Consider the following 23,364-nt stretch of genomic DNA (forward strand, 5'->3'; position numbering starts at 1 on the left):
GGGAGCGGCCGCTGGGACCATATAACTTCGGCCCTAAAGGATCTTCTCTGGCTCCCAGTACGTCTCTGACAATAATTCAAAGTGTTGGTGCTGACCTTCAAAGCCCTAAACTGCCTTGGCCCTGTAGACCTGAAGGAGCATGTCCAGCCCTATTGTCCAGCCCAGACATGGAGGTCCAGATCCGAGCCTCCCTGCACAGGGCTAAAACCAGGCTTTCTGTCACCCGGGTCAAAGATTCAGTTTGGCACCCCACCCCCTGGATGTGTTTGCATACATACTTACAAACAAACAAACAAACAAACACACACGCCTCAACACATTTATTCATAAAGGGCATAAAAAGTAGGCAGTATATCATTTGAAGACAAATAAATCCTTAGAAGTATTATGACTATATGACCAAAGGGAAAATGAGCATCCCTTGCAATAAAAGCAAATTGTTTGTCAAAAGTAGAACTTCCACATGCAGTAATTGTCTATCTGCGGTCAGGTTTTGAATTGGATTTATTTGGACGCAGGATCATTCAAAGACTGCATTTCCATAAGATCAGCCAAGACCCTCTGGTTTCCTTTTAAAATGGTCCCCCCCCCCCTTTGTGTCTTTTTGCCACGCACCCCTCTTCTTGGTTCTGTGCAAACCCTTTCAAAGAGTTTTGACGTGTAAATTTACTCCTGAGTAAGCTTCAACAAGTTTCCTTCCAATTTTATTTTTGTTTAATTGCTCGTTTTAGGACATGATAATTTTGTAGTCATTGACGGTTCCATGGAAGGGGAAGAAATGCTTTTCTGTGAGTCTAAAGTAGAAAGTGCCCTCCCGTTACCATTATGCAGCTGGGCTGACCAGCGATTGCCAGGGTCCAGGGATCCGCCTCTGGCAGGGAAAGTGCTCACACACCCCTTACTTTCCTGTGTGTAGATCATGTTTAGTCTGTAAAATGAACCGACCATAGCTATTTAAACACATTCAAAGTTCTGAAGGGATCGTAGAATTGTATAGTTGGAAGGGACCCCAAGGATCATCTAGTCCAGCTGATTCTCTCCCTCAGCTTCCCTCCAGAATTTCTCTCTCAAACTAGCAAACCCACAGGGGATCCGACCTTCTGCCTCACTGGGGCAGCCTCTCCAGATTTCCCAATTCTCATTCTCCCAGCATTGCATTGTAAATGGGCCTTCCTCAGCTTCATGGGGAAAAGGGAAGGATGGAGTTCACGGCTGCCAATCACTTGTTCATCTTTCTCTCCATCTAAAGCCCAGACATGCTGGGAGCCTCAATGGCGCCTCCCTGGAGGCTTCACCCGGGGAGGAAACCCTGGCTAGCCCCCCCCCCCCTTGCTATGGCTCGGCCCTGCAAGAAGTGAAGTTACAGGGAACCAGGCAGACGGCCTTCTTGGTAGTGGCACCTGCCCTGTGGACAGCCCTCCCTTCAGATGTCAAGGAGATGAAGAACTACCGGTATGTGACTTTTAGAAGACATCTGAAGGCAGCCCTATATGGGGGAGTTTTTAATGTTTGGTATTATATGATGTTTTTATATGATGATGATGATGATGATGCAGGATGGTTATGATCTACCCTCCAGTTCTTGAAAGCCACAGGAGGGGAGATGTACTTTGAGAATAAAATGTTGGCCTAGGTGGGCCCCCTTTGGGGCTCTGCTTCTCCCCCCCCCCCCCCCCGTCTTCTTTGATTCCCAAATGCTGCCTGGCTGGTTTGCAGTCTTGGAGAGCACTCATGGGATTTGTCCAGGGATGCTCAACGGTGGCCTTGCGTTCCCAGCACACTGCTAAGTCATCCCTGTAAATCTTTACAAGACGGCATCCTTGTTTCTGTGTTATTGTCCATATCAAGCGATCTCCGCACCAGAGGCAGAGATGACAGATTTATATCCCAAGAGAGGGGAGGGAGGGGCGCAGAGCTCGGAGGATTTTTTCCCCATCATAAAATATGAGAGGGAGCCACTGGAGTCTATTGAGGAGTTGGAGGGGGACGGCGGCAGCTTGGACTCGGGAAATGGATAACGGCCCAGTGATGGGATTTTATATCCCAAATTGCACTGTAACTCAAAATACTGATAAATGCTCCTTACAGAGAAGCATGAATGCTTTGATGGGCAATCTGCGGGGGAGCTTTCTCCCTCCCATGTTGTGGGCAGTAAATGCCTCTGCAGACCAGCTGCAGGGAACCGCAAAGTAGAATCAAAGAACTTTTGAGTTGGGAGGGGTCCCAAGGGTCATCTAGTCCAACCCCCTGCAATGCAGGGATCCCAGTGACAGAATCCCAGGCAGACAGTCATCCAATCTTCCTGTGGGGGGGGGGGGACAAACCTCTTTTCCCAGAAGCAAAAGGAGTTTTAGCTCACATCTCTTGCACAAATGACTCTTTAACCCCTTATCTCCCAGTGTCAACAGGACACAAAGGAGCCCGAGCTGGCCTGAACCCGAGTTGCTAGCTCCCACGCCCCCAAGAGGAAGCTGAGATGGGTGGGGAAGGTTTTCACCTCAAAGGCTGCACAGAGTCTTCTGGGGGGCACATGCCTGAGGCAAAATTGGATGGAGCAAGAAATATAAAATTTACCTTTCTATAATAGGTCAGTCTCCACACAGACACCCCTCTCTGTCCTCCATCTAAGCATCTTCAGAGTTCAAGAAGCTAGGCAGGACCAGTGATGGGAGAATTGAAAGGGCCACTTCATGAGGCTTAGAGGGCCGCATCGGGCCTCCAGGCCTAATGTTCCACATTCCTGACTTAGGGATACAGCCATCCACAGTTGAGGCGGCCAGACTGAAAGCTTGGATGATGCCTTCCTAGAGCTGAATGCCAAACATTCAAAAAGGAGAGATATAATAGTTATGGGAGACTTCAATTTCCCCGATAACTGTTGGGACTCAAACCCTGCCAAGTATGTAATGTCCAACAAACTCCTCCATTGCCTCACTGGAAATTTCATTTCCCAGAAGATAGAAGAACCAACAAGGGGGTGCTCTGTCTTGGGTCTGGTCCTCACCAATAGGGAGGAACTGATTGAAGAAATGGAAGTGCTCAGAAACGTGGGAGGAAATGAACATGGAAGTGATCTCCTGGGTTTCAGGTAAGGGAAACTGAGTGCAGTTGGACTATAAGGGCAATTTCAAAAAGTTGAAGGAGCTCCTGGGTGTGATCCCAGGGTCAGAAATACTCAGAGAAGGGAGTCCAAGAAGGATGGGAGTTTCTGAAAGGAGAAATTTTGAAGGCCCGAATGCAGACAATTCCAACAAGAAAGAAAAGTGGGAGTTCTAAGGAAACCGGTGTGGCTGCATAATGAGCTTACAGATGAGCTGAGAGTTAAGAAGGGCATGGATAATAATAATAATAATAATAATAATAATAATAATAATAATAATTTATTTATACACTGCCCTCCTCAGCCAAGGCTGGGCTCAGGGCTGCTAACTCCAGATATAAAAACAATTGATTAAAATACAACTTAAAATACAAGATTAAAATACAACATTAAAATGCAGCCTCATTTCAAATAAGAAATGGAAGAAAGGGGAAACCACAAAGGAGGAATATACACAAGTAGCCAATAGCTGGAGGGTGAAGGTCAGGCTGACCAAAGCTCAGAATTACGGTAGCTCAGGCTTGCAAGAAAGGTTGCTATGTCCGAAACAAGAGGAAGAACAAGCAAGTGAGAGGTCCTCTTTGTGGAGAAGACATAGAAATGCTACTGGGTGAGTGGGAGAAGGCAGAACTGCTCAACACCTCCTTTGTCTCTGTCTTCACCCAAAAGGGAAGCGATGCTCAACCTGCTGATAAGAGGAGTTGACTGGGATGTGGACAGACAGCGCAGAGCACTTTCAGCCGGTTTCAAGCCACCGCTACCTGACTGTTGACCAGGATATCCATGGAGTGTTTGATCCCTGTTAAAAAATTTAGCTCCTTCCTCCCCAGAAAGCTTCCAGGTTTCACCTCGACATCCGCTGCGGCGACACCTGCCCTCCCAGGTGCCCTGAGCGAAGGACGTGCAGACTCCTAATTGGGCCTCTGTCTCCCTGAGCCCCTGGCCTTTCCTCTCCAAGAGTTAATTCCTGAGTCTGGAACTGTCACCACGGCAAGGCGGAGGCACGTCCTGGCTGAAGGCGCAGCTGCAGAATTTGTTAGGCGAGCGGCCGGTCGCTTGGGGAGGAAGAACTTTGCTCTTCTCAAACTCTCCGCTGCTTCCCAGCAGTTTCTCTGGATTGCTCCCTTTTGGGGGTGTTACTGGAAAAATCTGAGGGCTCCCTTGGACAAAAAGTAAAGACACCAACCAGAGTAAATTGGAGCAAATCAGCAGCCTGTCGGCTTGACCTTTATTGAACTGTTGCAGCAGGGTGTTCCCCTCACTCGCAGGAGAGAGGAAAGGCCCAGAACAATGGTGTGCAAGACCTTATAAAAACTTTTGAAATTCCCCTCCTCTAGGTCAAGCCCACCCCCAGAAACATCATGCATACATTACAGAAAGGAGGGGTTGAGGGAGGAGTTGTGGTGGTAACCTGAGTGTCCTGTCACCTGGCTGGTTCCCCTCTCCCCCCCCCCATGAGTCATTTTCTGAAGACAAAGGTAGTCGCAGTTTCCTGCCCCCTGAGGGGAAATCCAATCACTGTTCTTTTGTTATAGTCCGTGTTGAATCCACTTGTGTATGCAGTCTGTTGTGTAGTTGATGGCCTTCTGTCTAGGACCATCAGGGTTGGCATAGAAATTGGGCAGGGCTCCTGTGGATGTGCTGCTATGCTCAAGGGATTATGGTGGCCTGTATCAAACCTTCCCCATTTTGTAGTCCTTCCTTCATGGAGTAAAATAAAAGTGGAACAATGCAAATCTGATGTATGGTTGATTTTCTATGAATTTATAACAGAAGTGTAGCGTATGTAGTGTGTGAGTGTGAGTGTGTGTGAAGTCTGTACAAACTGAATGATGGGGGGGAGGGTTTCCTGCTACAGGGGGCTGAGGGCCTTTGGGGTATCCATGGGAAGTCTTTGGATCAGACTGCAGGACAGGGCTTTTTGTCAGCCAGAACTCAGTTCCAGAACCTCCAGGGGTCAGCAAACTTTTTCAGCCGTGGGCCGGTCCTCTCTCCCTCAGGCCTTGTGAGGGGCTGGACTATATTTTTGAGAGAGAAAAGAACAAATTCCTATGCCCCACAAATACCCCTGAGATGCATTTTAAATAAAAGGACACATTCTACTCATGTAAAAACACACTGATTCCCAGACTGTCCGCAGGCCGGATTTAGAAGGTGATTGGGCCAGATCTGGCCCCCAGGCCTTAGTTTGCCTACCTCTAGGAGCATGTCCTCCAACACAGGGATGCCCAATATAATAATAATAATAATAATAATAATAATAATAATAATAATCTATACTCTGCCAATCTGATTGGGTTTCCCCAGACACTCTGGGCAGTTTCCAACATACTGTATATAAAAACATTAAACATTAAAAAAACTTCCCTATCCAGGGCTGCCTTCAGTTGTTTTCTAAAGCTTGTCTAGTTACTTATCTTCTTGGCTCGGGGGTCACATAACTCCATACTTTCCAACATTTCTCCAGTGAAAAAAGGGACATCCTAAGGAAAAACGTGACGCTCCAGGGTGAAATCAAAAACCAGGATGGTTTCTGTAAATCTGGCACTGTCCCTAGAAAAAAGGGATGCTTGGAGGATCTAGCTTTTGAGCCTCATGCTAAGGAAAAGCGGGACATTCCAGGTTCAAATCTTTCTGTAAATCCAGAACTGTCCCAGGAAAATAGGGACACTGGAGCTTAAATGCTCCTGGTTGCAGATGGGGCCCCAAAGTGTTTGGGACTGCGGAGGTGCCTGCAGAGATGGCAGGTCCTTTTGGGAGGGAGGCGGAGAAGAGAGGCAGAATAAACAAGCAGGAATTGTAATTATCCTATTAGGACGGCGCAGCGAAAAGTCTCCAGGCAGCCGACTGCCTTTAATGGGTGCAAACCGTGACCTCCTCCTCTGCTGAGCTGCATCGCTGCTCTTTGAAGACGCTGCGCGGGGCAAGGGCTGCTTCCCTCCGACCCCAGGTTTATTTATTCGTACCTTTATTAAGCCCACCTTTGCTCCAGGGAGCTCAAGGCCGGTGTGTTGGATGGTTCAGGACAGACAGAGCCGGATTAAGACCTGTAGAGGCCCTAAGCACTTAAAAGATTTTGGTGCACCCATAGATATCCAATTTAAAATATCTACAATAATAAACTGTAAGATAGCAATTCATTTTTCAAAATGAAACACAAACCTACAGCAGATGAATGCAGAAGCTGTTGAAAATAATGAAGGATTAACATCAGAATGTAATAAGGGAATTAATGCAATATTTTGAAATGCGGTAGAACTGTGAGATGATTAGGATTCCCTCTGATCTTGAAGCATGGAAAGCCCAGCTAAATAATAACAATAATTTATAATTAAGCATAACATTGGGATTTGTTTGATTATTGGATAATTTGTATAATTTGGAATATATAATCTGGTTTGGCTGGAAATTTTTACTAAATATTATTTTTAAAAAGAAGAAGAACGAAACATAAACCTACAGCAGACCCTCCAAGTGCCCCTATTTCCCAGAGACAGACCCGGATTCACAGAAGCCATCCCAGTTTCTAATTTGATCCCGGAATGTCCTGCTTTTCCTTAGGGCATCCCTATTTTCATCAGAGAAATTTTGGAGTTATGTGACCCTCGATCCAAGGAGATAAGTAACTAGACAACCTTTAGGAGACATCGGAAGGCAGCCCTGGATAGGGAAGTTTTTAAATGTTTCATGTTTTATTATGTTTTTATAGGTGCTGGAAACTGCCCAGAGTGGCTGGGGCAATGCAGTCAGATAGGTGAAGTACTATCATCATCATCATCATCATCATTGGCTAGGATGTCCCTATTTTCATCGGAGAAATGTCGGAGGGTATGCTCTTATTCTGTTCTTTGGGATGTGAAGTTCCCTGGTTGCCAAGCCTCCTCTCTCAAAAACAAAAACAAAAAACCAAGGCTGTTTGGCTGGCAAACTTATTTACCACCCAGATGCTGATTAATTAAATTATCCTTCTCTGAAGAGTGCAAAAAGCCCCACCTGGAATTAAGCCTCAAACCCTCTGCCTTTCGAGAAGACCTGGTGATGCATCTGCCAAAAGAAGGCCTGAGTTGCTATGGTGATGTTGCGGGGGGGGGCAGGGGGAGAGAAAATCGATTCATTTTTCTTCCCTCTCTCTCTTTCTCTCTCTCTCCCCAGTCCACCCACAAACCCCCCAACCTGCCCTCTCAGGGCAGGAGTCAGATCCATTGCTCTCCGAGTCGCTTCTGACTGCCCCAGCAATATGGACAGCCCTTTGCCCCCCCCCCACCACCACCACCGCACCCCAAGATGGCAGAACAAAAGCACTAGGTTCCTGGCTGCAGCCCCCACCCACCCAGCAGCCGTCTCCTTTCCACGCAGCCTGGAACATATTGATTTCTGAAAATATATATAAAAGGGCCTTTCTCTCTCCCCCCCCCTTTTTTCCTTAGAGGGTAGCATGCATCATTTCTTACTTACTTAAAAAATGTATTTTGTCTTTATTAATCAATGTTATATACTGCTGTGTCATACATCCTGCTGGTTTGCAACAATATACAAATGTAAAACTATAACGTAAAGATTAAAAGCTATGTGTTCTTAGCTGCCTGCATGGACAGAATAGAAAAGTTTTGAGCAGGTGTTGGCACAGAAGGTGCCTGCGGAGTCTCCAGTGGCGGGGTGTTCCACAGCGCTGGGATGATGACAGCAAAGAAGCGATTTCTCCTAACTAGACAGCCCTGCTGGCTTCTTCTCCCCCAGGGGAGGCGGTGGAGGGTCCCAAAATCGGAGACTATAAGTGAAATTTTCAGGGGGAAGCCTCATAGACTCCTACTCTGGGCACATCTCCCCACTTGCTGGTTGTTCCCATGTACCCCCCCCAACTGTCCAAAGCAAGGGTTCCCAAAGCGGGGGGTACTGCCCCCTGGGGTGATGGGATTATCTAGGGGGTCTAAGAGGCAAGGGGGCAGCAGGGGGCTGCTTGAGCTGGGCCCCTCCTAGTGCACTTAGAATAACTTATTTACAATTGGCGAGGCAAACGCGAAACACCTTCCTCGCTTCATATAGTTCAGTTAGAGCATTGTGCTGACCATGCCAAGGTTGCAGGTTCAGTCCCTGCATGGGGCAGCTGCCTGTTCCTGCTTTGCCCGGGGTGGGACTAGATGACCCTCAGGATCCCTTCCAACGCTACAGTTCTATGATTCTATGATGCCATATTCAAGCCATATGGACTTCACACTGGTTTTGGACAATATATCAATATAATGCCTGGCCCTACAAGTGACGAGAAAGTTCAGATAATGACAGTGATTGCCCCAATTACATACCCTCCAATGTTTCTCTAATGGAAATAGGGACATCCTTAGGAAAAGTGGGACGTTCTGGGATGAAATCAGAAACTGGGACGGTTTCTCTAAATCAGGGGTGTCCCTGGAAAATAGGGACCCTTGGAGGGTCTGTAATTAGATAATGCAAGAGAAGCGATTTGAGCATTTGGGTGATTATTCTCATGGAAGGGTGGCCTTGGGTACATTGCAATGGACTAGTGGCAAGGTTTATAGCAGGGGTCAGCAAACTTTTTCAGCAGGGGGCCGCTCCACTGTCCCTCAGACCTTGTGGGGGGGCGGACTATATTTTTGGGGAGGGAATGAACGAATTCCTATGCCCCACAAATAACCCACAGATGCGTTTTAAATAAAAGGACACATTCTACTCACCAGGCAGGCCCCACAAATAACCCAGAGATGCATTTTAAATAAAATAGGGATGTTTGGAGGGTCTGGCCACGGAGGCTTTAGTTGAAATTCCTGCATGGTACAGGGTTGGACCAGATGACTGGATCGCAGCACATGCGCGCACATTCTCTTGGCGCAGGGCGCTCAGCACAGGACAGGCCTGCCTCTGTTCAGCCCTGCTCTGCCTCCGCCCGGAAACGAGCCATCCATCAATTGCCAAAGCTAATTAGCTCCAGGGAGGCACAAAATGCTCACTTCTTGCTGAGCAGCGTTCCCTGGAATGGGTGCATTCAGGATGCATAAAGCAAGCTGATGTTGTCGCTGCCAGAGGAATAAATCGGCTCATCAGCTCAGTGGTGGCTGGGGTGTGTGTGAGTGCCTTTTTGGAGAGAGAGCCCCCCCCCCCCCCATCTCGATGAGGAAATCAGGAAAACAACTGAGATTAGTGGAGGGATAACACTGAGGAAATGGTTCCTGGCTTCATAAAAAAAGCTTGTGAGGTGTGTGTCTCATACCCTCCAACATTTCTTCAATGAATATAAGGTAAAGGGACCCCTGACCATTAGGTCCAGTCGGGGACAACTCTGGGGTTGCGGCGCTCATCTCGCTTTATTGGCCGAGGGAGCCGGCGTCCAGCTTCCGCGTCATGTGGCCAGCAGGACTAAGCCGCTTCTGGCAAACCAGAGCAGCACACGGAAATGCCGTTTACCTTCCTGCCTGAGCAGTACCTATTTATCTACTTGCACTTTGACGTGCTGCATCAATGAATATAGGGACATCCTATCCCATCATCATCATCATCACCATACCCTGCCCATCTGACTGGGTTGCCCCAGCCACTCTGGCAGCTTTCAACATATATAGAAACAGAACAAAACATTAAGCATTAAAAAAGTCCCTCTGCAGAGTTGCCTTAAGATGGTTTGGGGGTCACATAACTCCATGCATATTTCTCTGATGAAAATAGGGATGTCCTAAGGAGAAGCAGGACATTCGGGGAACAAATCAGAAACTGTGACAGCTTCTGTAAATCCAGGACTATCCCTGGAAAATAGGGACCCTTGGAGGGTCTGGTGTCCCCCCTGCCCAGCACCCCAGAAAGCTGCTGCCATTCCGTGCTAACAATAATGAGTGAGGCTCCTATTAATTCTTCTTCTGTTGCTGGCACCCATTTGGAGAGACAATAGAGTGCGCTTCAGGGGGGAAGCCAAACTGATTTCAGTGGGTCTTCTCTCTAAGCATTGCTGAGTCTGGATCCAGCTGAGCTCTTGGCCTGTTCAAAACTGCCAGCCCCACTCCCCAAAGAAAGAGGGAATCTTAACGAAAACAATAAGATCCGTGCATTATTTTGGAAAATCTTATTTGAACGCATTACCCAATCAAGGGAATTATGTAAATTGTTTACAACAGTTGTCTCTTTTTTCAGCAAACGTGCTTTCACGGGGGAAGGCTCTGATTAAAATCCAATTAGAAGTCCCCGTTTTAAACCTGCAATTTAATTCATTAAGCGGCTAATAAGGGCTGCTTATAATTCTCTCGGTCTTGCTCCTTGCCAAAGCCCCCACTCCGGCTTCGCACAGCTCAGCCTTCCCCAGCTGGGCACTCTCAAGATATTTCAGTCTACTGTTCCCATCAGACTCGGGTTCGAATCCCCCCCCCCCACCTGGCGGTGAAACTCCTTGGGAGAACCTGGGGGGTCATTCGCTGCCTCTCAGCCCCATCCTGACTCACGGGGCTGTTGTGAGGATTAAATGAGAAGCACGGGAAGAAGAATCATGGGTGTCCCCCATGAACTCCTTGGAGAAAAAGCTGGGATGGAAATGCAATCATAAACATATCTACTATATATTTAGAAAATGACTTGTCAGCTAGGGATGGGAAATATATATTGTCCAAAGCCGGTTTGACGTCCATATCATGATATTGGTTTCATAATTTTTGACTTGGCAATATATCACGAATCGTGATGTGTCTGTGTGTGTGCTATGCAAAATTCACAATGTGGGGAAAACCGGGAAGCCAGTCAGCTCCATCCTTATTTCAGACATCGTGATATAGTGGTATATCCCATATGTCCGTTTCCTCTTTTTCATGGGAAGAGTCGTCATAGCGATCCACAGTTAAAAGTAGAAGTCAGCAATTGTGTCCCCGTTTTTGCTCTTCAAAACATGGCAACCCTACTCAGGGTGATATATTGCAACGTTGAAAACCCACCCTGGTCAGTTGTCACGCACAAAGGTCTCCAAGAGACTCACGACATGGTTTAGGAGTGCAAGCATGAGTGTAAAAATGCTTTGTTTATTGCTTTTCCACCCCTCATTGTCCGCAAAGGAGCTCAAGCTCTCCCCACCTCCTGGCTGAACCCCACAACAACCCTGTGAGTGGGGACTTGAACCCTGGTCTCTCCCAGGCCCTGCTCTAACCACTATACCACGCTGGCTCTAAAAATGCACCTCTAAAAATGCTCAGAGGCACCTGATCTGGAGGCTGGTGGAGGCCTCCCTCCCCGTAGACTTTCTCCTGCGAGGAAGAAAGAGGAAGCAGGAGACAGACCAGCCATGGAGGAAGAGTCATGAAAGGTCAGGGGGCTCCTCAGCAACTGCCCTGCTTGCAGAAGGCTGAAGCCGCAATGTTGCTGAGGTGCGCAATGGCGGTGGTGGCAGCATAGCCCCTCCCCCAGTGTTGCCCCCTCCAATGCTGCGGCGAAGGCCAAGCAGCTCGCAGACAGCTGTCGCCACACTGTAGTCCACAGCGCCACCTGCCTGTGGGCCAAATGAACTGCAGCAAGACAACACTCTTACATTCTTATTATATAGTACAATCTTGGGTTGTGTCCTGGACCCCTGGCCTACCTGGCAGCAATTCAGTATGCCTAGTGCAAAGTTCCAAGTCCAAGGGTCAATCCACACCACCAAAGTCCAAAGGTCAGGAAACGCAGTCCAGGATTAATCCAAGTCTGAAGTCCAGCAGTCAGGATACTATCTAGAGTCAAACCCAACGCACAGTTCCGTAGATGTCCAGGAGCATCCAAGCCAAGGTCCACCAACATGGGCAGTTGACCAGACCCAGCATCTCCGCTCTGCTGCCCTTTTGCACTTTGCATGCCAGTTGTAGCGTCTGAGCTTGATGAGGCATTCCTGCATTGCAGGGGGTTGGACTAGATGACCCTTAGGGTCCCTTCCAACTCTACAAGTCTTTGATTCTATGACAGTCCTCTGCTCCAAGCCTACTCCAGCTGAGGACCCACACCCCTCCTGCCAGAGCAAGCGAGCCACACCTGGCCAGGTAGGGAGCTGGGCTGTGGGCCTTGCCTGCCTCTGCCTCCTACAGCAGTGGTTCTCAACCTGTGGGTCCCCGGATGTTGTTGGACTACAACTCCCATCATCCCTGAGCTCTGGCCTTGCTAGCTAGGGGTGATGGGAGTTGTGGTTCAACAACATCTGGGGACCCACAGCTTGAGAAAGGCTGTCCTAGAGCGTCCCTCCTGTTGCTCCCTATGCCTCAGAGCCCGCCATGTTCGTGGGATAGGGGCCCCTCTGACTGGTGATGGGTCCACTGCTCTGGTACCTGTGCCCCGACCCCCATCCCCTCACCATCCTCCATCACCCTGGGAGTACCTCCTTCTCCATCCCCTGCTGCCCCAGTGCGTCCCAGTCCCCTTGCTCGGATCCTCTTCGTCCTCTCCCTCCTTCTCTCATCCTGCCAGTACATGACAGGTTGCATCCCATGTGAGTCCGGCAGACGTTAGACCCATTGGCATTTATGAAAGTCCTTCTTCACGCAAGATGTAGTTAACCTACGGAACCCTCTCCCACAGGAAGCAGTTATGGTCACCAACCTAGGCAAACTTGTGGAGGAAAAAGATTATCAGTGGCCACTTGCCACCATGGCTACACCATGACTCCAACTTCAGAGGCAGCTCTTCAGGCATTCCTATGGGTCCAGAAACTTTTCGGAATCCCCAGTTGAAATCCCCTTTTCCCTCCCTCCCTCTGATGGTTCTGCAAAACAAGATGCTTATTATTGTTTTTCAGAGTTCTGCCACCCCCAACCACTCCACCCACCGCATTTAAACAGCATGAGATTTAAATGTTTGCGGTTTTTTTTGTTCCGTCATTTTCCTCCCTTTCATTAATGTTTTGCCTGACCCTGGCAGAAACAGAACAGCGGCAGGCTCTGGAGATAAATGACAGCCTGACAAAACAATGGGAGAAAAAGGATGCAATGTTTTGTTTTCAAAGAAAAATGAAATTAAATAAACCGAGTGGATGGAATTCCCCCCTCCCTTTTGTTTGGATTCAGTTGTATTCCATGGAGGCAGCTCAGAGAGACAGGAAGTCTCCAGGTTCTTTTCCCAAACAGCCACAAACACACCCCAAAGGTGGGATTTGAACAGAGAGCATAGCCCCTCCAACATTTCTCCAAGGAAAATAGGGATGTCCTATTTCATTAAAAAAGGGACACAGGTGGCGCTGTGGGTTAAACCACAGAGCCTAGGGCTTGCCAATCGGAAGGTTGGCGGTTCGAATCCCCATGACGGGGTGAGCTCCCGTTGCTCAGTCCCTGCTCCTGCCAACCTAGCACTTTGAAAGCACGTCAAAGTGCAAGTAGATAAATAGGTACCACTCCGGCGGGAAGGTCAACGGCGTTTCCGTGCGCTGCTCTGGTTCGCCAGAAGCGGCTTAGTCCTGCTGGCCACTTGACCCGGAAGCTGTACGCTGGCTCCCTCGGCCAGTAAAGCGAGATGAGGGCCACAACCCCAGAGTTGTCCGTGACTCGACCTAATGGTCAGGGGTCCCTTTACTTTTACCTTTATTTCATAAAAATAGTAATGATAATAATTTTATTATTTATACTATTTATACCCCACCCATCTGACTAGGTTGCCCCAGGCACTCTGGGCAGCTTCCAACATATATAAAAACAGAATAAAATATTAAGCTTTAAAAATCTTCCCCATAGCTCCATACCCTCCACCATTTCTCTGATGAAAATAGGAATGTCCTAAGGAAAAACTAGGTCAGGTCAAAACTGGGGCAGCTTCTGTAAATCTGGGACTGTCCCTGGAAAATAGGGACAGTTGGAGGGTCTGAGAGAGGCTCCCGGGTTCAGTTCATAGTGCGTGGTACAAAGTGCCCAGCATCAGATTTGGGGCTGCTTTCAGCTGAATTGCAATCGCTATTTGAGCCGCTGAGATCCTAAGACCCTAAAATCCTAAGAGGAGCCTTTTGGAACAGCCCAATGGTTCCTTTGGTCCAGCCTCCTGTTCTCACAGAGGCCAACCAGATGCCTCGATGTGAAACCCTCACACAGGATCCGACCCAAGAGCCCCAGGAGACAGCAATGGCCACTGACCTGGATGGCTTTAAAAGAGGACTGAGCAAATTCACGGAGCAGGAGAGAGGGATTGATGGCTACTAGGCAGGAAGACTGCAGTCTGCTTCTACAGTCAGGCAGAGCTGCTTCTGAATGCCAGTTTCTGGAAACCACAGGAGGGCAGAGTTGCTCTTTTGTTCAAATCCCGCTTGTTTTTGGCCACCGTGAGAACAGGATGCTGTACAAGATGGGCCACTGGCCTCATCTGGCAGGCTCCTCTCATGTAATAATAATAATAATAATAATAATAATAATAATAATAAATTTGTACCCTGCCCATCTGGCTGGGTTTCCCCAGCCACTCTGGGCGGCTTCCAACAAAGATTAAAAATACATTAAAATGTCACACATTAAAAGCTTCCCTAAAGAGGGCTGCCTTCAGATGTTTTCTAAATGTCAGGTAGTTGTTTATCTCTTTGACATCTGGTGGGAGGGCGTTCCACAGGGCGGGTGCCACCACCGAGAAGGCCCTCTGCCTGTAACTTGGCTTCTTGCAGGGCGGGAACTACAAGAAGGCCCTTGGCACTGGCATCAGGGCAGAATGAGGGGGGTGGAGACGCTCCTTCAGGTATACTGGGCCGAGGCCATTCTTATGATTCAAGGAACATTTCAGAAGCCTTTGGACATCACCAGATGAAGTCCTTCATTTCTCCTGTCCCTAAATTAATCTAGTCTAGGGACAGGAGTAATTCCTGTTCTAGAGTAATAAGGTCATCAACTGAAGTCTAGTGTCCAGATCAAGGAAAGTCATAGTCCCGCTGTGTTCTGCCTTGGTCAGACCACACCTGGAATACGGTTTCTGGGCACCAGAATTTAAGAAGGATGTTGACAAGCTGGAATGTGGGGAGAAGAGGGCAGCCAAGATGATCCAGGGTCTGGAAACCAAGCCTGATGAGGAATGGTTGAAGGAGCTGGGGATGTTTAGCCTGGGAAAGAGGAGACTGAGAGGAGATAAGAGAGCCACCTTCAAATATCTCAAGAGCTGTCATATGGAAGATGGACCAATCTTGGTTTCTCCTGCTCTGGAGGGTAGGACTCGAACCCACGGCTTCAAATTACAAGCAAGGAGATTCTGAATCAACATCAGGAAAAACTTTCTGACAGGAAGAACTGTTCAACAGTGAAATGGGCTCCCTCAGAAGGTGGGGGGGTCTCCTTCCTTGGAGGTTTTTAAGCAGAAGTTGGGTGTCCGTCTGTCATGGCTGCTTTAGCATTTCAGGGGGTTAGACTAGATGACTCTTGGGGTACCTTGCAACTCTACAGTTCTATGATTCTAAGGTACAGAAGAACTCAAATCTATTTGTGCTACATGGAACTTAATTTATGGCATTCAATTCTGGTACGGAAACCTGTTCCTACGAGCTGTTGCTGTATTTTTGTTCAGATCTTATAGTTGGCTACATCTTCCTATAAGTAAATCTGTGAGAAATGGAATGGTAGAGTATGAAGTAAATTACCGTACTTTTTGCTCTATAAGACTCACTTTTTCCCTCCTAAAAAGTAAGGGGAAATATGTGTGCGTCTTATGGAGTGAATGCAGGCTGCACAGCTATCCCAGAAGCCAGAACAGCAAGAGAGATTGCTGCTTTCACTGCGCAGCGATCCCTCTTGCTGTTCTGGCTTCCGAGATTCAGAATATTTTTTTTCTTGTTTTCCTCCTCCAAAAACTAGGTGCGTCTTGTGGTCTGGTGCGTCCTATAGAGCGAAAAATATGGTATTCCCTATTCTGCATGCCTCACAGACCGTTCAGCTTGAGACGGAGGTGGCCGGCGCCAGACAGAGAGAAACGGTAACCTGAGCAGCGAGGCGGCCGGAGGGCGGCAGGTATCGCTTACTCACACGGTGTGAGGCTTGAAGTGGGACAAAGGGGTGATATGGGCCACTGACAGGTGAGCTGGGCCTGGCAGGGATGATGGGCGTGGAGAGCTCAGGGCAGGCAGAAGGGAATCACCACAAACTTTTATTGCACCAGCTGAAGGCCACGGCATCGTCCAAATACAAGGCAGGCAAAAGGTGAAATGGGGGAAATCCTACATCCAGCAACTGGATCCTATCTTATCTTACCTTATTTTATTATTTGTATACCACCGTACTATTACCATTGTTATTATTCAAACTGATGGAAGCCTTAGCTGAGATTCCTGCATTGAAGGGGGCTGGAGAAACCCAGCCCGATGAGTAAAAATATTATTATTATTATTATTATTATTATTAATCATGATGACAGCGAACTGGAGTCAAGAACAGAGAAAGTGGATTCCAAAGCAGTATACCAACTTTTTGGCCACCCTGTAGAAGTTGGTGGCCGTCCTTGCCTCCTGTGGCGGAGAGTTCCGCAGTATAACGATGCGGTGCCGCATGCAGACTGCATCTAAATAAGTGCATCTCATAGACCCGCTTGGGAACACCAGCAGGCGCCTCGCAGGATCGGTCTGTAGAACCCCAGCACCCTCCGTAAGAAGGAACCCCCAGAATCAAGACCTCCAATTTTATATTTTTATAAAAAAAAACCCACACAGCAACATTTTGCCTTAAATCCGCTTCCCCGCCTTCCTTTAGAGCCGCGCTCTTCTACCGCCACCTAGTGGCCAAGATGAGATTAGGTCAAATTTGGATATTTCTTTATTTTTCCGTTTTTCACTGAGCTTGCAAACTGGTCCCTTTAAGAATTGCCCCCGGGCGCAGGAAGCAGGAAGCACGTGGAGCCAGAGAGGAATTTCCTCCTCTGTTTTCTTCCAGTCGCTTTTCAATCCCAGTTGCGCTTTTTCTTCTTCTGTGACAGAGACGAAGAACATTTGCAAGAAGCGGCGCGGATGGCTTCTTAGATCGCGGCATCGACAGCTTCTCTCCCACATCTTTCGCAGGTTGGTACAGGGGAGGAAGGTTGCCAATGTCTGCTTTACCCCCTGCTCCTCTGCCTTGCCTTTCTGCCTTTTTCTTGCACCAGTTTTCTCCGCTGCAAAACGGGCAGCGCGCGGTGGATCTGGCAGATTCCTGCAAATTCAGCGGCTGTTATATAGGCCACAGGAACAGATCCAGGGCGTGTGTCTGTTTTTGTGCGTTTGTGCTTTTTTCCTGGTACGTTGGCAACCTCTTTCAGCGGTTCTCAACCTGTGGGTCCCCAGATGTTGTTGGAGTACAACTCCCATCATCCCTGAGCTCTGGCCTTGCTAGGTAGGGGTGATGGGAGTTGTAGTTCAACAACATCTGGGGACCCACAGGTTGAGAAAGGCTGCTAGATTGAGGAGAGGTTGCAAAAACGAGCTGTCTCTAGTCTTGGCCCCCTCGGTTTGCTTTTCTGGGAGTAAACCCCATTAATCACAGGTTTGCGTGTGCGGGTGTAGTTTTGAAGCGACGTTTGCGAAGAGAGGTTTACAGGATAGTTTCATAAGTTGTGTGGCTTTGTTTCTCAATTTGATCCTATTTTTATATGTATCGCGGTATTTTACTCATTGTGACTTGCAGTTATTTTTATTGATCATAGTTGAGTAATTATTTATTGCAATTGTTCAGAGTGAATTTCTATTTAATTATCATTTGCTGATGTTTTGAGGGTAAATTTTATTGGGTACTATTACAATCTAATCAATTCTTGAACAACTATGAGTTGTATTTTAAAGTTACGCTTTATTATGACTTCTGTACTGGATCGGATTATTATAAGGCGTGTGTTCTTTGTGGTATACAGTATTTTGTTGCTGTAAACTGCAATATAGAATAATAATAATAATAAATAATAGATTTTTATTTATACCCCGCCCTTCCCGGTTCAGAAAGGGGGTGTACAAAATAAAAGTGAAATGAAATACCGGAACCTGCCTTATTGATGATCCTACTAGTTCAGTATTGTCTGTATGGAGAGCAGATGCTAAACCAGGGTTTCCCCAAACCAGGGTCTCCAGCTGTTTTGGAACTACAACTCCCATCATCCCTAGCTAGCAGGACCAGTCGTCAGGGATGATGGGAATTGTAGTGCCAAAAAAAACACCATCCTGAGACCCAAGTTTGGGAAACAGTGCTGGTGCTAAGGAGCTGGGAAAGAGGCACAGATTGCAAAAGGGGACATGTTGTTGGCATCTGCCTCTCTCAAGAGACAATGGAGTGCGCCTCCTGGGGTGAAGCCAAACCACTGTGTGAGCAACACCCAAGTGACCTCCTTCAGGTGCAGGCCTGGGCTGTGTTTCTGGAGGCCCAGATGTGGTCCAAAGGAAATCGGAGCAAGGCGTTTGGCACCAGCTGGGCTGCAGGAGTTGCTGGAAGGAGGCGGACAAGACGCCACCCAACCGCCTTAGGGACGCCACTCTGGATTCGTCTTGGGTTTACTCCTGAGCCTTTTCTCTCTCAGAGATGTCCCACAAGGCAGTGGAGGTTTAGGATCAGAGTCTTCCTTCTCCCCGATGGGCCCCCTTCCCAGGTGGACAAGCTCCACTGGGCCCTCACCTCTCTCTGCAAGGGCTTCTTGACCGTTGGACCCCCTCTGCTCACCTGGTTTAGCCAGCCAGTGGCGACAAGGAAAAAGAAAATACAAGTTTTTGTTTTTATTTAACATTATTTATATGCTGCTCTAGGGACGCAGGTGGCGCTGTGGGCTAAACCACAGAGCCTAGGACTTGCCGATCAGAAGGTCGGTGGTTCGAATCCCCGTGACGGAGTGAGCTCCCGTTGCTCAGTCCCTGCTCCTGCCAACCTAGCAGTTCGAAAGCACATCAGAGTGCAAGTAGATAAATAGGTACCGCTCCGGCGGGAAGGTAAATGGAGTTTCCGTGCGCTGCTCTGGTTCGCCAGAAGTGGCTTAGTCATGCTGGCCACATGACCCGGAAGCTGTACGCCGGCTCCCTCTGCCAATAAAGCGAGATGAGCGCCGCAACCCCAGAGTCGTCCGCAACTGGACCTAATGGCCAGGGGTCCCTTTAGCTTTATATGCTGCTCTCAGGTGGGACGTTCTCTTCCAAATAAAAGCATCATCTGGTGGGCAGCCCCCCCTCTCCCATGCCTCTTCTTTGATCAGGGATTGCAAATACCTGCAGGGGCTCCTCCCGATGTTGCTCTGGACTCCAGCAGCCACCATTATCACTGACCATTGGACACACTGGTCTCTGGGAGTCGGAGGTTGGCGGTTTCATTCCCAAAATGATTAATTTAATTCCATCCTGTTCCATCTTGGTCCTCCTTTAACAGGTAGCGATGGTTGGAAGAACATAGTCACACACCTGTTGGATTTCTGCCTGCATCTCGGTCTGTACATTTCTTCACTTGAGTGGCCAACTGGCTGGTGTCACAATGGCAGCGACATCCTTGATTTGCTCCGGGACGGTGAGCAGGTGAGAGATTTTTTTGCTGTCCTCTGAAGATGCAAATTAAAGAACTGAATTGGAATGATCATTGTAGCAGAAGTAATTGTCAGTAATAGCAACATGATAGTGATAGTAATTTCTATAGTGCGGCTTCAGATCACTCAGTTAGTAAAGCATTGGATTCTTAATCTTGGGGTCATGGGTTCAAGTTCCAGAGTTCAAGTCCCAATGTGCTTGTCAGGGACCTGCAAGGCCTGGGTTCAAATCTCTCACCCTCTACTCAGCCATAAAGTTCACTGGGTGGCCTTGTGAGCCAGTCACAGGCAGCTTGACCTACCTCACAGGGTTATTGTGAAGATAGAATAATGCGAGGGCAACCTCGTGTGCCCCTTGAACTCTGCGAAGGAAAGTTTGGATGCTAATGTACTAATAAATAAACTTTTAAAATGTCTTATCTTTTCATCCCATTTTACTTCCAGATGTGTTTGAGGTGGCTTATGGGATAGATGTTTTATTATAAAAATCATAAACATGCGTAGTTTACTCCCTCCTCCTAAGCGGGTTGGGCTTGATGACCTTGTGGGGTCCCTCCCATCTCCTAATGGCTTCTGAGAAAGCCCGACTGCAGTGCTTTTGTGCATTTTTGCAGGGTCAGCTCCGTGCTCAACCGAGACGCGAAGCAGTTTGGGAAGAAGTTTATGTTTGATGGGAATGAGGAGACTTGCTGGAACTCAGATCAGGTGAGATGCAAGAGAAAAACTGCAGTGCTGGCAAAATAATCCATTTTTTTTTAATTGATTGGAGATCAATTTTATTGCACTTCCAGCAGTGACGGAGCTGGAGTACTTGCAAGACTTTCCATCCATTGAGATCTTGGTCTTCCTCAACAACGCTACTGCAAGACAGGCTGGTCTTCACATTGTCCCTGTTATTATTTTTTGAGTCAGGGGATTTTTTACTGAAGTTTCCAAAATACAATAAAAGAAACAAACTAATCTACAAGAAATAACGAGTAGAAAGAAGCTGAAGAAAGAAGAAACAGAAAAAAAGAAACTGCAAGCCCCTCTCTACTCACTGTTTCTTAACTTTCATCCCTTCGCTTCCTCTGTAGAAAGCAATTATTTTTAAAGGTTTTAATGTTTTTCACTGATAATTTCATTTTTCTTTTTTCGCATGGTTTTTCTTTTTTGGTTAAATAATCAAGCTGTATATAATTTTTAGGAAATAAAAGACATAAATAATTCCATCTCGTCCCAGCTCAGACTCACTCATCCATCAAGCCCAGTACTAAAGGAAGGAGCTAGTCCTCATGGTTCAAAATAAAAGGGCTGGCTTTAGTCAGGTATATAGGAACTCATCTTATCCTAGCTCAGACTAAGATCACCCGTCAAGCCCAGTGCTGTTCTTTAGGGCCCTGTGCAGAGGGAAGCCATTCACAGAATCATAGAGCCGCAGAGTTGGAAGGGACCCCGAGGGTCATCTAGTCCAACCCCCTGCAATGCAGGAATCTTTTGCCCAACATGGGGTTCCAACACATGACTTTGAGATTAAGAGTCTCGTGCTCACCTTATCTCATGACGCAAAGCAGGGGCTGAGCCTGGCGATTTCACTTGCAAGCTGAACTCCAGCTTCATTCACATGTGATCTTGAAATTCTGGATTCCTTCCCCCAAACTGATACCGAAGTTTAGTGCTAGTTTTGTGCTGTGAACAAATTCCTCCAAACCAAGGAATTAACACAACAAATTGGGGTCACAAGTTAATGCCAAAAAAATCCAACCTTGTCTGATTGACTCCAAACAGGGGTCAAAGTTTGGCGCTCGTTTGGTGCCCCAATAATTGACGCTCAAACCGGGAGCTATAGGGCAATTACTCAGTTGGGGGGGGGCATGAAACGAGGGGTTCGTGGCACAAAACAAGCACTAAACTTTGGCTTCCGTTTGGGAGGGTCCAGAGCAGGCATAGGCAAACTCCAGCCCTCCAGATGTTTAGGACTACAATTCCCATCCTCTCTAGCTAACAGGATCAGTGGTCAGGGATGATGGGAATTGTAGTCCCAAACATCTGGAGGGCCGGAGTTTGCCTATGCCTGCTCCAGAGTTTTAGGGTCACATGTTGCTGAAGCTCTGAACTCCTTGTTTCCCCCGGGGAAGGGCTCCTTGTAGTATTTTTTACATTGCCTGGGGGAGGGGGTGGGAATAAAATATTGCAATTTTGGGTTGAAATTCCTCTCCTTGAGCTAAAAGGTTTGTCCCTAATTGACGGCTGCTGTTGGTCTTAGGGTGCCACCCAGTGGTTGACGCTGGAATTTCCACAGGCTGTCCGGGCGTCCCAGATCCGGATCCAATTCCAGGGAGGATTTGCAAGCCGCAAGTGTGTTGTGCAAGGTAAGGACAGTGGCAGAGGCGGAGGCAGCAGTTGGAAGACTCCTTCACGGCTTGCTAGTAAAACAGAATGGCTGTGTTGCGAAACGGTGCGTGTCTAAAAAGTGTGTCACCAACATGGAAAGTTTGGAAAGCTCTCTTGTGGACCGGATGAGGTTGGGGGAGATAGTAAACTTTTATTTTTTCACATCGTGTGCATGCAAGGTTTTTGTATCAGCGTCAGGCAAGTAGGTCCTTCTTCCATTCATTTATCAGTTTTCGTTGGCCGAGGGACATGGCAAGAAAGTGGTATCTGCAATACACAAAAAAACGACTCCAGAACCCCACCACCCGCCTTGCCTCAATCAAAGAACCCTGTTTTACCCCCGTTAAATATTGCCCTTTCCACATCTCCTTTCAAATTTCTCATAGGCTGCCAGAACGGAGGCGATCTTTCCCCGGTGGCGGAATTCTACCCTGAGGATACAAATTCCCTGCAAATATCCTTTTTTCCCTTCCCTCCCAGTTCTCTGGGCTGTGGGGGCGGAGGTGGAGTCCAGAACTTAGTTTTCCTTAACTGTTCTTCCCTCTACCATTTCTCCCTCGAGGAAACTCCTCTTGACAAACTCAAGATCACCTTTGAAAACAGCACGGATTTCTTCGGACGGGTGATTGTCTACCAGCTGGATGTCCATGGGGTGAAACTTTGACCCTGGAAGTCCTCATGTGACTGTTTTTTTTTATTTTGTGCCTTTTTCACAACAGCCAAAACCTCACAAATCTGTTTCTGCAGTTGTTCTGCGTTGCTTCTGAAATGGAAGTGTCTCTTTGCAATTTGAGGACATCCCATAAGTTTACTTACGGCGGGAATACAAGTTGTAGCAATAAAAAAAAATGAATTTTATTTTGACTGAGATGATAAATATTATTAAAGAAACAATTGTTTGTTATCCAAATTCATGCCTTTGATGATTCCAATGTAAACATAACGCCCAAAGAACTGGTCTTACATACGATCTTGGCGGCTCAATTGGTAATTGCATCTCAGTGGGAAACACCCCAAAATCTTACACCTGGAGGCTTAGTGCTACTCGCTCTGGAAAATGGAGGAAATTTGAGATTTCCATGAGGACTAGAACCTCCAGGTGCTTTTTATGCAGTTTGGTGTCCGTTTGTCACATGGCCATCTGCACTGCAGCGGGTTGGACTAGATGACCCCTGGGACCCCTTCCAACTCTACAATCCCGTGATTCTATGTACGATGGGACAGTCATTTTCAAGACGACTCTTGTAACAAGTCTGGCAAATCTGAAACTAAACTTTCACGTGGACTTTTGTCATTCTAACCCGTGTGCAACTGGGCTCATTCTGAGTGTCTGTCAGATACTTTTCTTTTTCGCCTTTCCGTTGTTGTTCATTGTTCTCTCTGTTTCATATGCATCACAAAATGAAATAAAAATATCTTTGCAACAAGAGGAGTCTAGATAGCTCAGTCGGTTGGAGCGTGGCACTGATAATTGC

At 47.5% G+C, this 23,364-nt stretch overlaps 1 protein-coding gene and 1 long non-coding RNA gene across 3 annotated transcripts in view; one reads left to right on the forward strand and one right to left on the reverse strand.

Annotated features, from left to right (window-relative positions):
• LOC310668667 overlaps positions 1 to 301 on the reverse strand; it is a 76,202-nt gene extending 75,901 nt beyond the window's left edge. The window contains exon 1 of the long non-coding RNA XR_014506773.1: positions 291 to 301. This is a non-coding gene — a long non-coding RNA (uncharacterized lncRNA). The remainder of the gene's footprint in view (positions 1 to 290) is intronic.
• Positions 302 to 16,975: 16,674 nt separating this feature from the next.
• On the forward strand, positions 16,976 to 23,316 carry NR2C2AP (nuclear receptor 2C2 associated protein). Of its 2 annotated transcripts, XM_083421989.1 has the most exons (5): positions 16,976 to 17,051; positions 19,366 to 19,508; positions 20,131 to 20,221; positions 21,762 to 21,867; positions 22,276 to 23,316. In XM_083421989.1, exons 2-5 carry the CDS (start codon positions 19,468 to 19,470, stop codon positions 22,551 to 22,553), a joined length of 516 nt encoding a protein of 171 aa, XP_083278115.1. In that variant the 5' UTR covers positions 16,976 to 17,051; positions 19,366 to 19,467; the 3' UTR covers positions 22,554 to 23,316. The 2 variants fall into 2 exon arrangements, with proteins under 2 accessions (XP_083278115.1, XP_083278116.1); XM_083421990.1 differs by lacking the exon at positions 16,976 to 17,051 and having other exon boundaries at positions 19,252 to 19,508.
• Positions 23,317 to 23,364: the final 48 nt, after the last annotated feature.

The sequence above is a fragment of the Podarcis tiliguerta genome (assembly GCF_965153285.1).
Source record: "Podarcis tiliguerta genome assembly, chromosome: 18".
In the NCBI taxonomy this organism is placed as follows: domain Eukaryota; kingdom Metazoa; phylum Chordata; class Lepidosauria; order Squamata; family Lacertidae; genus Podarcis; species Podarcis tiliguerta.